This window comes from Trachypithecus francoisi, unplaced genomic scaffold (assembly GCF_009764315.1).
Source record: "Trachypithecus francoisi isolate TF-2019V2 unplaced genomic scaffold, Tfra_2.0 Lachesis_group10, whole genome shotgun sequence".
In the NCBI taxonomy this organism is placed as follows: Eukaryota; Metazoa; Chordata; class Mammalia; order Primates; family Cercopithecidae; genus Trachypithecus; species Trachypithecus francoisi.
In genome coordinates this window covers 125,849,425-125,863,036 of record NW_022681455.1, presented here as the reverse complement: position 1 = coordinate 125,863,036, position 13,612 = coordinate 125,849,425, and the positions used below count along the sequence as shown (strand labels likewise).

Sequence of the window (13,612 nt, the reverse complement as noted above, 5' to 3'; positions counted from 1 at the left end):
GACAAAAGCAAAACTCCGTCTCAAAAAACAAAACAAACAACAAACTGGCTTCCGTGCTTCCCATGAGTGTGGCCATCTCTGTCCCTCAAGGCCACACGCTGCACAATTATTCCAGGTTAGAAAGTGCACCTGGAGCCTGCAGATACGGGCTGGCTCCACCGATCCCAGCACCCACCACGGGTCACCCCCGGCTGGGGGTCCTACTAGCTTAAAGCCAGAAAGCACCTCGTCTCTGTTGAGACAATGGAAGTCAGTGAAAGTTCCAAATGAGGCTAAATCCTCCATGAGGAGATGGAACAGCATAGAAGCTTCTTTTTTTTTTTTTTTTTTTGACACGGAGTCTCACTCTGTTGCCCAGGCTGGAGTGCAGTGGCCGGATCTCAGCTCACTGCAAGCTCCGCCTCCTGGGTTCACGCCATTCTCCTGCCTCAGCCTCCCCAGTAGCTGGGACTACAGGCACCCGCCACCACGCCCGGCTAATTTTTTGTATTTTTAGTAGAAATGGGGTTTCGCCATGTTGGCCAGGCTGGTCTTGAATTCCTGAGCTCAGGCAATCTGTGCACCTCAGCCTCCCAAAGTGCTGGGATTACAGGTGTGAGCCACCGTGCCCGGCCCACAGTGATTTTTATTACCCAAGATTCGGCTCCATGGCACCTCTCGGGGAAGCCTTCCCTGACTCCCCCAGGTGAGGATACACGCTCCAGAAATAACTAAAACTTTCTAGATATTCTGTATAATCTGTATATTACATCTGTTAATGCTTTAGGGTGTATATTTGTATACTTTTATAAGCATATACCTGTGTGTCCACACACATTTGCTTATATGTAGATGTCTATGTTTTCAGAAACCAGCTGAGTCCCAACTCTGTGATAGTTTCTGAAGGACGATGACCTTGCTAGTCAGGGCCGTGGTCCCGACACTGGTGGTGCCAATTTCATGTAAGGTTGGCTGGGCTGGGGGCCTCTCCCCTTCCCCTTTGGCCCTAAGAGACCCATTGTCCCAGAGTACAGGTGGGACGGTCGGCCCAGAGCCTTCCCTGTCACTCCTTCTCTGCTGGTCACTTGGGAACTGGCAAGAAAACTCAGAAATTCTCTCTTTTGGGGCCTTGAGGAGGCAGAGATGGGGGCAGCCACCTCACACAGGGATGCCCTCCCTCCCTTTTTTTTTTGAGATGGAGTCTTGCTGTCACCAAGGCTGGAGTGCAGTGGCATGATCTCGGGTCACTGCAACCTCTGCCTCCTGGGTTCAAACGATTCTCTTGCCTCGGCCTCCCAAATAGCTGGGACTACATATGCCCGCCACCATGCCCAGCTAACATTCGTATTATTAGTAGAGACAGGGTTTCACCATGTTGGCCAGGCTGGTCTCCAACTCCTGACCTCAAATGATCCACCCGCCTCGGCCTCCCAAAGAACTGGGATTACAGGCGTTGAGCCACCCCACCCGGCCGAATAGTACATTTTAATTTATTCCTATCAAAATGAGAAGAGCTGGGTCCTTTGTCTTTCACTAGATAGGAAACTTTCTATGCCTCTGTCCTGAGGGCAGCTGAGCAGGAAGAGGCCTACCTGCACTTCCCATAGCAACGGCCTAGGGCGTGTGATGCTCTTCCTCCCGGTCCACAGATGAACAAGCTGAAGCTCACAGAACTATCTGGCTAAGGGCACACAGTCAGCTGGCGGCAGGTGGGACCACATCCGGGCCCTTCCAGGTCCTGCCCCGAGCCGCTCAAACTCTTTGAGGGTCTTTGCTGCCTTTCAGAGGAGTTTCTCCCTCCATGGAGTTTGCCTCTGAGTCTAGCCCCTCACCTCCTGCGGGAGGAATCCCCCAGCACTAGAGAGAAAGCCCAGATGTGATGCCCCAGGGCTGTGCACCCACAAGCCATGCCCGCCCTCCCTGTGTGGCTAAGAGGGGGCAGAGGGAGAGCTGGGGATGTGGAGGCTGCTCCATTCTTCCTCTGCCTGGAGTGGCAGGGAGTGTCTCTGTCCGCTCAGGCAGTTGGGGGAGGGGGACCTTGCATCCCTGCTCCTGGGGTCTTGGGGACACCCCTGTGGCCTACTCCTTCCCTGGGCATGAAGGGGACCCCAGGATCTAGCCCTGGGGTCTGGGTGACGCCTGTGTCCAGCTCCTTCCCTGGGCATGAAGAGGACCCCTGCATCTCAGCCCTGGGGTCTGGGGGACACCTGTGTCCAGCTCCTTCCCCGGGCATGAAGAGGACTCCTGCATCTCAGCCCTGGGGTCTGGGGGACACCTGTGTCCAGCTCCTTCCCCGGGCATGAAGAGGACCCCTGCATCTCAGCCCTGGGGTCTGGGGGACGCCTGTGTCCAGCTCCTTCCCCGGGCTCACTGCCCATCCATTTAGGCCAGAGTATCAGAACGTGGCTGTGGACTTCTTAAAATCAGAGAAAAGGAAAAGCCCCCAAATTTTTGAAATATTTTTGTGGAATGGAGCTGTAAGGAACTGATGCAGGCGCCCTGCTTGTGTTGGGTAGGTGCTATGGTCAGGGCCACTGACCACCCCAAAACCCCCAATCAAAGAGGTAAAGTGTCTTTGGCTTTGAGGGGTAGGGTCAGGCGTCCAGGTGAAGGTGTTCAAGGTGCTGGTGGAGCCTGGGCCAAGACCCAGTCCAGAGAGGGTGTCCCTCATTCATGAATACAGACTCCCAGTAGCCAGGCAGACCAACATGGCCAACGTGGCTGCTGTATCTGATGAGACCCAGGTGCTCAGTCTACGTGGAAAAAATGTCTATTTGGCCTTAGAAAAAATGGTTTTCTTCTGAAAAGCTATGGATGTCACTCAGAAGATTGCAAATTCTGTAAAAAGTCCTCATGGATGTGTTAAAAATTAAACAGACTTTTGTGTTTTGTTTTTGTTGTTTTTTTTAAAAAAAGGATAGTTTATTTCAGTTTCTACCTTCTGACAACTCAAGATGCAATATATACACACATTTTTTTCTTCACAGCAAACACCTTTGATTTTAGCACTGTTTTGAGATCTTCACTCTTGAAATTTTCTCAACCTTAAAATACTTTGTAGAACATCACCGAGTGGGACACAAGATTGCAAAAATGCAACAGAGAAGATACTGGTGTCACTGCACACCACTGGGGGGCTACCAACAAGGCAATGTCCGGATGTGACCACCAGGAGTCTAGGAAAGAGAAAGCAGAGGGCGTGTGCATGGGAGACGCCACTGACAGTTCCAAGGGGGGCCGCCAGGTCCAAGGTGGTGGCAGGTCAATCGTGTCCTGACACATTTACATGTTTTAAGGGGATCCATGTATGTTGTCTGAATTTCTAGCATTTCCTAGTGTTCAAACGTTTGCCTTATCTTTCCCCAAGTGTCCATCCAGAAGACCCTAAGCCACAGCCCCAGGCTCGCCAGGAACAGGAGCTCCTCTCCAACAGACGAACCCAAGACAAGTTGTCTCTTGCAGGGAGATCTGGAGTCCACCCCTTAGGGCTGCACGTCCCGGAGGGCATGCCGTCGTCCCCCACCTCTATGTCATGAGCAAATCATCTAGGATTAAGGAGGGAGTGGGCGCAGCCCCCCAGTCCCAGTCAATGCACCGGGGATTGACTGACAGGCATCCTCTTTCTAGTGAAAGTGCAAAGTCCCTTAGGCGCAGCTCAAGGGAGCTTCAGGCTGCAGCGGGCTCAGGCTCTGTTTTGTCAGGTCCCAGAGCCTGCAGATAAAGAGGATGGGCTGGGTTCTCCCCAAATTGCACTGTCCTGTGGGAGGGGTGTAGAAGGGAAGTTGGGGTAAACCCAGCCCATCCTCTCTCCCCTTGGACATGGTGAGTTTTTCCCTTTCCAATAGTAACTAAGAAACCCTACCCCCACCCCCAACCGCCGTGGGAGCACTGTCCTACTGAAATCCCGTGGTCACGTGCATCGCCAGGCACAGCTGCAGGTAGGGCCGCGCTCCCGAGGGCTCTCACTCACCGCAGTCTGCAGGCTAGAGGCACCCACACAAACCCAATCCCTTGCCAGCACCGGAGTCAGGCTCCCATGGTGGCATGCATCCTTGCGAGCCCGTCGGTCACATGATTGATTCCGTCCCTTTCCTGGAGAGCATGCTACCCAGGCCCAGGGAGGCCCAGGGATGCATGTGGGCCTGAGGCACAGAAGGCAGGCCCCCTAAGCGCCTGTGTGGAGGGTGGCTTCCCGGCCAGTGTTGGCTGCAGAACAGTCTGGACGTGGTTCTTCCGTTTGGTGTCTCAGGCACCAACACATTCCTGAATATCTCAGGCACAACGTGTTCCTGGCCCGCGGCAGCAAGGGTTCCTGGGGTGCATGGCCTGCGTGACTCCAGGAAGCCCTGCTCTGTCTGTGGCCTTAGCCTGTGCGAGCCAGGCGGGGTGCACCTGGCATCCGACTCCCCTTTCCTGTGGACGCAGCTGGGAGCTTCTGAGGTGAAACCTATCTCCAAGAATCATCAATGTGAATACGTGATTTACAGGACAAGGAAGTGAGACGGCTGCGTCCTAAGAAAAATGGTTCAGCGGAAGTGAATGGCTCACTGGGACTGGAAATGGGACAGGAAAAGGAGTGAGAGTGGCCTTGAGTGAGAACCTGGCAGCTTCGCCTTGTGGCTGCAGAAACGGAGGAGGGACCAGCCTCAGAACACCTGCCTGCTGGGTCCAGAGGGGGCTCTCCCTCCCCTCTCCCTGAGGCTGGACCACTGCCACCCTGTGAGCATCCCTTCCTCTGCGACAAGGAACCCTCTGATTTTTAAAGTTCTCTTTCTCGAGCTCCACACTGTTCTTGAAAACACTACTGGACTCCCTGGCTGCACTGTGGACTGGTTTTAGGTAATTCAGTAACAAAGCTGATCTAATCACACGGGCCTACCTGGATCCTTCCTAATTAAAAAGCCAGCAGAGGCTGTGTGGTGCCTCAGGCCTGTAATCCCAGCACTTTGGGAGGCTGAGGTGGATCACTTGAGGTCAGGAGTTCGAGACCAGCCTGGCCAACATGGTGAAATCCCATCTCTACTAAAAATACAAAAATTAGCCAGGCATGGTAACATGCACCTGTAATCCCAGCTACTCAGGAGGCTGAGGCAGGAGAATTGCTTGAACCCAGAAGGCAGAGGTTGCAGTGAGCTGAGATCATGCCACTGCACTCCAGCCTGGGCGACAGAGCAAGACTCTGTTTCAAAAAAAAAAAAAAGGAAAAAAAAAAAAAAAGCCAGGTGTGGTGGCTCACACCTGTAATCCCAACACTTTGGGAGGCTGAGGCAGGTGGATCACCTGAAGTCGGGAGTTTGAGACCAGCCTGACCGACATGGAGAAACCCTGTCTCTACTAAAAATACAAAATTAGCTGGGTGTGGTGGCACATGCCTGTAATCCCAGCTACTCGGGAGGTGAGGCTGAGGCAGGAGAATCGCTTGAACCTGGGAAGCGGAGGTTGCAGTGAGCAGAGATCGAGACACTGTACTCCAGCCTGGGCAACAAGAGTGAAACTTCGTCTCAAAAAAAAAAAAAAAAAAAAAAGCCAACAGATAGTGGGACCCAGGAAGGTCAGGCCAGTAGCTTACAGCCCTGGCTTCCAGCTAAGGAACCCCAGTCAGACTGAAACCTTTCACAAGCTCTTTACGGTTTGAACCTGCATTCCTCGTGTCAGGGGTCTGGAATACCAGGTGCTCCAGGGTGATAAGGTAACCCAGGCAGAACAGCCTAGGGAAAAGCGAAATCTCATGGCTCCAGCCTTCTTTCCTCATAACTGAACTCCTCAGCATTACTGGGCTTGGAGGAGTGAGCGAGAGGCCTGTTTGATTTTTTTTTGAGACGGAGTCTCGCTCTGCCGCCCAGGCTGGAGTGCAGTGGCCGGATCTCAGCTCACTGCAAGCTCCGCCTCCTGGGTTTACGCCATTCTCCTGCCTCAGCCTCCCGAGTAGCTGGGACTACAGGCGCCGCCACCTCGCCCGGCTAGTTTTTGTATTTTTTAGTAGAGACGGGGTTTCACCGTGTTAGCCAGGATGGTCTCGATCTCCTGACCTCGTGATCCGCCCGTCTCGGCCTCCCAAAGTGCTGGGATGACAGGCTTGAGCCACCGCACCCGGCCAGGCCTGTTTGATTTTAACTCACAGGAAGGAAAGAAGACGAAGGTTGGCGGTGCCTGTGATTCCCGCACTCGGCCTCGGTGCTGGTTTTAAACCCAGCGTGTGTTGCTTAGATTACCTGAACATCAGGATTTTAAATTGGATACAGAGCTCAGAAACTGGACTCTCCCTCTAGCCCTTTTTTGGAAATGTCAGAGCTCTCTGGCCCACTTTCTTTCTTTTGGCAATAGGAAAATCATAGAGCCTACCCCAGTTCACTCACAGATAACTTACAACATCAGAACTCAGTTCTCTGGCCTTTGGTTAAACATGTGCATGCACAGGGCAGATGCAATCTATTAACATGGCCCCTCTTAAACATCTATCAATGTTGCTACAATTCTATCAATGTTGCTAAAATTGTAACAAAGGCTAAAAACATACAATACTGCATGTCAACATGTCCTGTTTTCAAAGCGGGGAGTTTTTCACTTGAGTGAGTTGTCTGCGTTTTGGTTCACTAGGATTCACACAGCCCTCAAGGTCAGGCGACAGACTGCCTGCAACGGCCCCATGGATGACAGGCCTTTGAGCCCCTAGTTTTGGGCATTCTGTCTGCTGGGACTGGGAACCTCTTCCTAGGAATCACCTGACACTTCCTGAGTTTACAGAGGGGCCACCAGGGCTCTCCTACACCCAGGTGGCCCTGGTGTGACACCTCCCCAGGCAGGGACCTTTGAGCAGTGTGGCTGCGTCAGTCTGCTCCACACCAGGGCCCAGCTCACGCCTGCCCTGCACCAGGGCCCAGCTCACGCCTGCCCTGCACCAGGGCCCAGCTCACGCCTGCCCTGCACCAGGGCCCAGCTCACGCCTGCCCTGTACCAGGGCCCAGCTCACGCCTGCTCTGCACCAGGGCCAGCTCACGCCTGCCCTGCACCAGGGCCCAGCTCACGCCTGCCCTGTACCAGGGCCCAGCTCACGCCTGCTCTGCACCAGGGCCCAGCTCATGCCTGCTCTGCCCAGGCCCTGGGGGAAGAGAGGAAACCTTGGTGGCAGGCGGTCAGCCCTGTCCCAGGCACACTGGGCCTCCTCCAGGCAACCCTGGCCAGAGCCACTGTCAGCCACAGCCGGCAGGAGACCACAGGCAGCCTCCCGAGCCACTGCCTGCTCCGCTCACAGCACAAGCAGCTGTCTTTCGGGCGTCCTGTGCGGATGGAGCACAGAGGGGACCCTTCTCTGTCAGGCTTCCTCCAACTCTGAGGAGCTAGAGCTACAAGAACAGGTAGTAAAGGGAGAAATAAACAAACAGACAAAACCCCAAACCTTTCCTCTCCCTGAAATGGCTATTTCAAGAGGTCTATGTGGACAAAAAAGTGTCAAGACCAGTTTTGAAGTCAAAGTGCTCAGAAAAAAGTCCATCAAAGTCAGTGCTGCCTTTCCTTCCAGAGGCTGTGCACAAGCCCTCCAGTGCCCCCAAGAGAGTCTCAGAATCAAACAAAACTTCCAAACAAAAATCCTACACATACAGGGTAAGTCTTGTGGGCACCGCAGAACAAAGGCTGAATGCATTTCAGCTAACACGAATAATACATGACTAAGAACACTGACAACGAGGCAGCTGAAGGCAGCTCCCGGACAGTCAGCCCTCAGTGTGGCCTGAGTTTCGCCGGTGTGGGGAGGAAAGCAGTGCCCCGGAGCCATGGCTGGACGCCGCAGGAGGTGTGTATTATTTGCAGTTGGCATCAGAGCGAGGGGCATCCGCACACCCCTTGCTCTCTGATGTTTCTCTAAATGGATTTGGTGGAGACATGGCCGCCGTTCGGGTCCAACGATGGAGGAAGCGGCACCCCAGCCTGCGCAACTCCCCCACCCCGGCCGAACTCATGGCGGGCGCACTGGCAGCATGGCCACAGTCTGGCCAGCGGCATTGCCAGGCTGAAATCACTCATGCATCATGTAGCCAGGGGCCCTGAGCCCCGGCTCCCCCATTCTGCAGTCTGGCGACACGTGGTCCAAACGCATCAGATGACACATTTCAGATAATGCCCCAGACACACATTCTGTGATCCAACCAATCTGTGCTCGTCTCTGGATCATTCCGGGGAGGCTTTCCCTGGAGGGAAACCTTCCAAGCAGTGGCCGGGTAAGTGACTCTCAGGCTTACAAATAAGATGGGACTTATCTGACCGAATGTCAGAGGAGGTAGCCAGGAAGGGGCGGGAGGGGAGGACGGCGGGCGGAGGGAGAGCCCTGCGGGCCTATTTGGCAGTCAGGGACCACAGCAGCAACGGGTAGGAGGCAGGGGACCCCAGGCAGGCTGGCAGCGTCCACACATGGCAAAACAGAAGGCTCTGGACCCAGCATGCAGGTGTCAGGGTCAGGCCCCGGGCCCACGGGCTGGCCTGGAGTGCCTGGTACAGATCCACAGAAGAGAAGGGCCATGGTTCCCAGGCAGGAGGTGCGAGGTGAAGGGAGTCCCTGCAGAGCTGGAGGAAGGAGCTGCACAGGTCTGGTGGGGAAGGAAAAAGCCCCTTCCGCAGCCCCTGGGGGCAGAGGCCCAGTGCTCAGCCCTTAGAGGCAGAGTCCATGCCACTGGCTCGCCCCACACGTCACACAGAACTGCCTCTCTCCAGCTGCTGTCTCTCCCAGCTCAGCCTTTCCCTGCCTTGCCCGGAATAAAGAGCAGCACTGTTTGCTTTTAGAAAGGGTGGTTGTCTAGTGACTACTAAAGAAACTTCTCTTTCCTGTGCTTCTTGTGAGGAACACACGGCACAACGCTGCTTCGTGACCGTGGAGCCTTCTCTGCTTCAGAAGGGAGCTGTCCGCCAGGCGGGCGCATTTCAGATGGTCTGTGTGGTCTGCTGCAGACACCTCGGCACTGCTGTGGCTCTGGCGGAGACACACAGATCCCGGGCCGTCTGCAGGGCACACACACGTCCTTCTGGTGGGAGCCGGGTCTTGCTCCAGCCAGCCAAGAGCATCCTCTGCACCACTCCCACTCACTCCCTAAACAGGCGTTTCTTCCTCAAGGGTCCTGTGACTTCCCGTTCCTGCCCCACAGAGGGAGACTGGGGAAGAGTGAGGACCGGCCACAGCCCCACACTGAGAGGGCTGGATGGGAGCCAGGTGTGCACCCATTGCAGGGAATGTGGCCCAGGGCCGCCCACCATGAGTGGCAGTGCCAGTCCTCCACCACTGGGTGTGCCGGCTGCAGCCCCACCTCATGGCTGTCCTGCCTGCATCCCTTGCCTGCCCCACCCTCGCCAGCCCTTGGCCTACGATGGCCCACAGCATCCTTCCCCTCTTCCCTCTTGGTCTCATCTCACAAGCCTGGCACTCGGGGTACAGCTGGTCACCTTGGCCTTAGCCGTGTGACCCAAGGGACACTTTGGCACATGGATGGGGGGGCGCAGACACAGGCAGAGGAGAAGAGGGAGGAGCAGCGGATTCTTCTAACCACTAGTTCTAGGGCAGCAGGTGCGGCTCTGGGTGCTGCTGGCTTCATGCAGGTCACGGGTGGGGTGACGGCCAGGCACTGGGCCCGGGAGAATGGCGCATGGTCTCAGTCCTCCTGCAGAGTGTGACCTCTGGGGCCTACTCAGTGGCCATTTGCTCAATGTGGTCACTAAGCAGCTTGTATTGCTCTGGAAGAGAAAGCGATGTTATTTCTCAGATGAAAGATGGTGACAGGGACAGGTGTGTCCTGCTCTTGTCACTCGGACAGGGGTGAATCAGGGCCTCCCTGGGAGCAGGGCTGCGGCTCCTGAACTGCACTGCCTTCTGCAGGCCACACAGCTTGCGCACTTCGGGGCAGGGCTGTGCCACGAGGGCGCATTGCACGTGCAGCCTCTTGGCCAGCACGCCGCCTGTGGGGCAAGCAGGTGGCTGGAAGGGGCCCTCAAAACTGGGAACGCACCTTCTTATGAAAATAGTGTCATGGGGCGCAGCTCCTGCAGCCTGTGACAGGCACAGGGCAGTCAGTCCAGCCACCCTGGGGACTGGGAGAGGTGGCAGCATCCCCCTTTCCCTGTGCCAGTGAGGTGGGGCTGCTAGCAACATTCCGAGACAGTCTAACGGCCACTGGCGCTCTCATGCCTCCTCAGGCCGCTCCACCACAGATCCCTTGAATTAGGTGGAGAATGGGATTTTCTGAAGAATATGGGTCGATCCGTATCCACGCCTAAGTGTAAATCCTTTTCGACGCAGAGGAACCAACGCTTGCAGCAGATGGGGCCGCACACAGGGACTGGCCCCCGCGCAGGAGGGCGTCAATGTCACAGCATTTTCCTGCTGTCACGGAAGCCAGAGATTTCAGAGAAACCTCAAAACTCCCTCCCCACCACCCTTGTCCTCCGGCACTCGTCATGGCAGTGTGTCTGAGAAAGAACAGGACACCATGCGGGAACCGTTTAGAAGGGGGCAACTTGGGGCCGGAGCCTGGCTCCGTGCAAGCTGAGTCCAAGCGCTGCACCCCCCTCTTCCTCTGTCCTGACTGTGAACCCCGAGGCTGCAGCCTCAATGCCCACAATCCCATCTAGCAGAAATGGATTCCAAATGGAACAAGAGGTGTCCTGTGCGTCTGTCTACACAGACTGGGGAGAGAGGAGGGCCGTCTGCCGAGAGCTCAGCACCACGTTTCCGACTGCAACACGACATGCCTTCTGGCAGTGCAGAAGCGCCAGCAGGCGCAGCACTGGCTCCTGACCCCAGCCCTGCCCGCCTCCCGCCAGCGGCCTCCCGCAGACGCACCTTCATCCAGGTTGCCAATCACAGCCTGCTTCTTCAGGAAGTCATTGCACAGCTTCTTGTTCAGTCCGAAGGCCAGCATGTTGTGTGAGAACGTGCTGCAGGAGAAAACCCAAGAGCATCACCCACCGGCTTCCCAGGGGAAAGGGCCGGGGCGCTGGGCCCTCGTCTCTGGGACGCCCACCGTGGCCTGCCTGGAATTGTCAGCAAAAATTGAAACGCACTGCTGCCTAATTAACTACCAGCAACTCTCGCTGTGGCACTGCGGCCACCAGGGGTTGTGTAGGAGGCAGATTAATTATGGGCTGGCATGGAGGCCAGTGTGATGAACTCCATGCCTCAGAGCAGGCTGACACAGCACCCCAGGGTGTGACAGCTCACAGGGCGTGAGAGCTCACAGGGTGGGCCCGCCCCCTCTCTCCCTGCCCCCTCTTTCCCCTCCCCCTTTCCCACGCCCGCCCTTACCCCAGCTGCCCAAAGGTGATGTTCTCGTTGAACCGGAGGCTATCATCGCGCTCCTCCTGCGTCATGTGGCACCACTTCTCCCTGCAAGCACAGGAGGTGACAGGAGCAGGACTCAGACGGTGCTGTCCTTGCCCCTGCTCCTCGCCCTGCTCTGACCCGCGGGTGCTGGCGGCACCCATGTACGGCCCCCCGGGCACAGAAGGGGGTGCCTTTCACCGGAGAGCTGTGTGCTGAGCCTTTCCACAAGGCCTGCCAGGATCCTGACACCGCGCTTGGGGTCCCCAACGTTCATCTCACTCTTCACAAGATAAAGAGACGCGGAAACAGAAGGGTTCTTTATGGCCCTGAAGGTGCGGAGCACCACACGGCTACCCGGGCATTCTACAGGCAGCGGGGCCGGCCCCAGAGCCTCGCTACAGCTGGAGAGTGGGGTCTGGACCCGTCCTCGGGAAAGAAACCTCTCGAGAGGGAGGGGACCTGCCCAACATCCCAGGACAGCAGGCCTTGGTGGCCCAGGGAACGTTTTCAGATCACACCCGTGTCTCCTGACCAGCCTGATGGGCCAGGCGAGGTGCCACATCCTGGGGCCAGTTGCGGATGGCAGCTTCCACAGAGGCCAAGGGCACTGAGGGCCACACTGTGCCCTGCCTGAAGAGGGCTGTGCCCTGCTCAGCTGTGCTTTCTCTGTGTGGCTTTTTCAAGGCCTTCAATGCTCTCTCTAGTCCCCTCCCTAAACAACACAGACCAGGCCCCCACGCTTCCCGCCGGCCTCTCTGACCGTGACCCTGTGGGTGCTGTGGACCATAGTGAAGACAGCACCCAGGCGTGAGAACAAAGTGCTGAAAACCCAATGAGAGGGCATCGACCGAGGTTTGCATGAGCTTCAGGAGCCGGGGGGGACCCTGATGCGTTCTCCGCACAAGGCCTGGGGTGGGAGGGTGTTCTGAGCGTTCACCTGCTGCATGCTTTAGAGAGTGTGCTGTTAATCCCTCATCTGTCTGGGGCAGAACACGGGGGCTCTCCACTCCTTCCCAGCCCTCATTGCTACAGAGCTTTTCTGCGTTGCCGGCTCGTTCCCCGCCCCTTGGGCAGGGCCTGGGGCCTCCCTGACCCTTACACAACTCCCTGGACAGCACGCCCATCTGAGAAGCTACCTGCAGAAGCAGCTGCGAACATGGAGACATTAATTTGAGCCCCTTTCCCCTTAAAAAGAAAACTGGATGGATGAGTCTGACTAAAATAAGGTTGAGAGGAAGATCAAAGAAGGGGGAGAAGGATGGTATGAGAGGGTGAGAGGTTGGGATCATGGAGAAGCCAGAGGAAGAGAAACAAAACAAAGGGACATGAACTCCTGGCTCCTCGCCACCCCCGGCCCACGAGAGGTCACTGGCACTGCTGCAGCTTAGCAGGCGTCACAGGGCATCGGGCATGATGGGAGTGACGGACAAAGGTCACTCCTGGCCTCCTCGTGCTGATGGCAGGATGCCCACGAAGACACCAGAATATACTTCCAGGTACCCTGCAGAGTCCCATCCCATTTCCTTCCTACTGTCTTTCCCCAAAACAGCCCCCCTGAGGGTTGTTAGACATAAACCCCTGCACCACCTGCAGGCCTGCTGCACACCGTTGTGCAGGTTGGGCCCTGCGCAACCCCAGACCGCACGGGAACGGCTCCCTTGGAGTTGTGCAGCACAGGAGCCCTGACCCCTCCTCTCCTGAGCCAGATGACGTGGTGATTCTTCTCGCCATGGTGAGGACGAAAACTGAGACATTTAACCTGACGTCTCAAGAAAGAGGTAAGTGGTCACTGGCAGTAGCAGATGAGGTAATGTCCACAATAAAATCACTTCTTACAACTGACTTCAGGCCGGGCGCGGTGGCTCACGCCTGTCATCCTAGCACTTCGGGAGGTCGAGGTGGTCAGATCACCTGAGTTCAGGAGTTCAAGACCAGCCTGGCCAACATGACAAAACCCCATCTCTACTAAAAATACAAAAATTAGGCCGGGCACGGTGGCTCATGCCTGTAATCCTAGTACTTTGGGAGGCTGAGGCGGGTAAATCACCTGAGGTTAGGAGTTTGAGACCAGCCTGACCAACATGGTGAAACCCCGTCTCTACTAAAAATATGAAATTAGCCGGGCATGGTGGTGGGCGCCCCTAATCCCAGCTACTTGGGAGGCTGAGGCAGGAGAATCGCTTGAACCCAGGAGGCAGAGGTTAAAGTGAGCTGAGATCGCAACACTGCACTCCAGCCTGGGCAACAAGAGCAAAACTCTGTCTCAAAAAAAAAAAAAAAAAAGAAGAAAGAAAGAAAGAAAAAGAGAAAAGAGAAAAGAAAAATTAGCCG

General features: G+C 56.0%; 1 protein-coding gene across 4 annotated transcripts in view; it reads right to left on the bottom strand.

The window, feature by feature from the left end:
* Nucleotides 1–7,566: 7,566 nt before the first annotated feature.
* Nucleotides 7,567–13,612, bottom strand: part of KIAA0513 (KIAA0513 ortholog) — a 66,890-nt gene continuing 60,844 nt past the window's right edge. For all 4 annotated transcript variants that reach the window (XM_033219198.1, XM_033219197.1, XM_033219199.1 and 1 more), the window contains 3 exons: nt 11,264–11,344; nt 10,802–10,896; nt 7,567–9,696 (listed from right to left, as the gene is read on the bottom strand). In XM_033219198.1, coding sequence (XP_033075089.1) covers nt 9,647–9,696; nt 10,802–10,896; nt 11,264–11,344 — 226 coding nt within the window. In that variant the 3' untranslated portion in view covers nt 7,567–9,646. The remainder of the gene's footprint in view (nt 9,697–10,801; nt 10,897–11,263; nt 11,345–13,612) is intronic.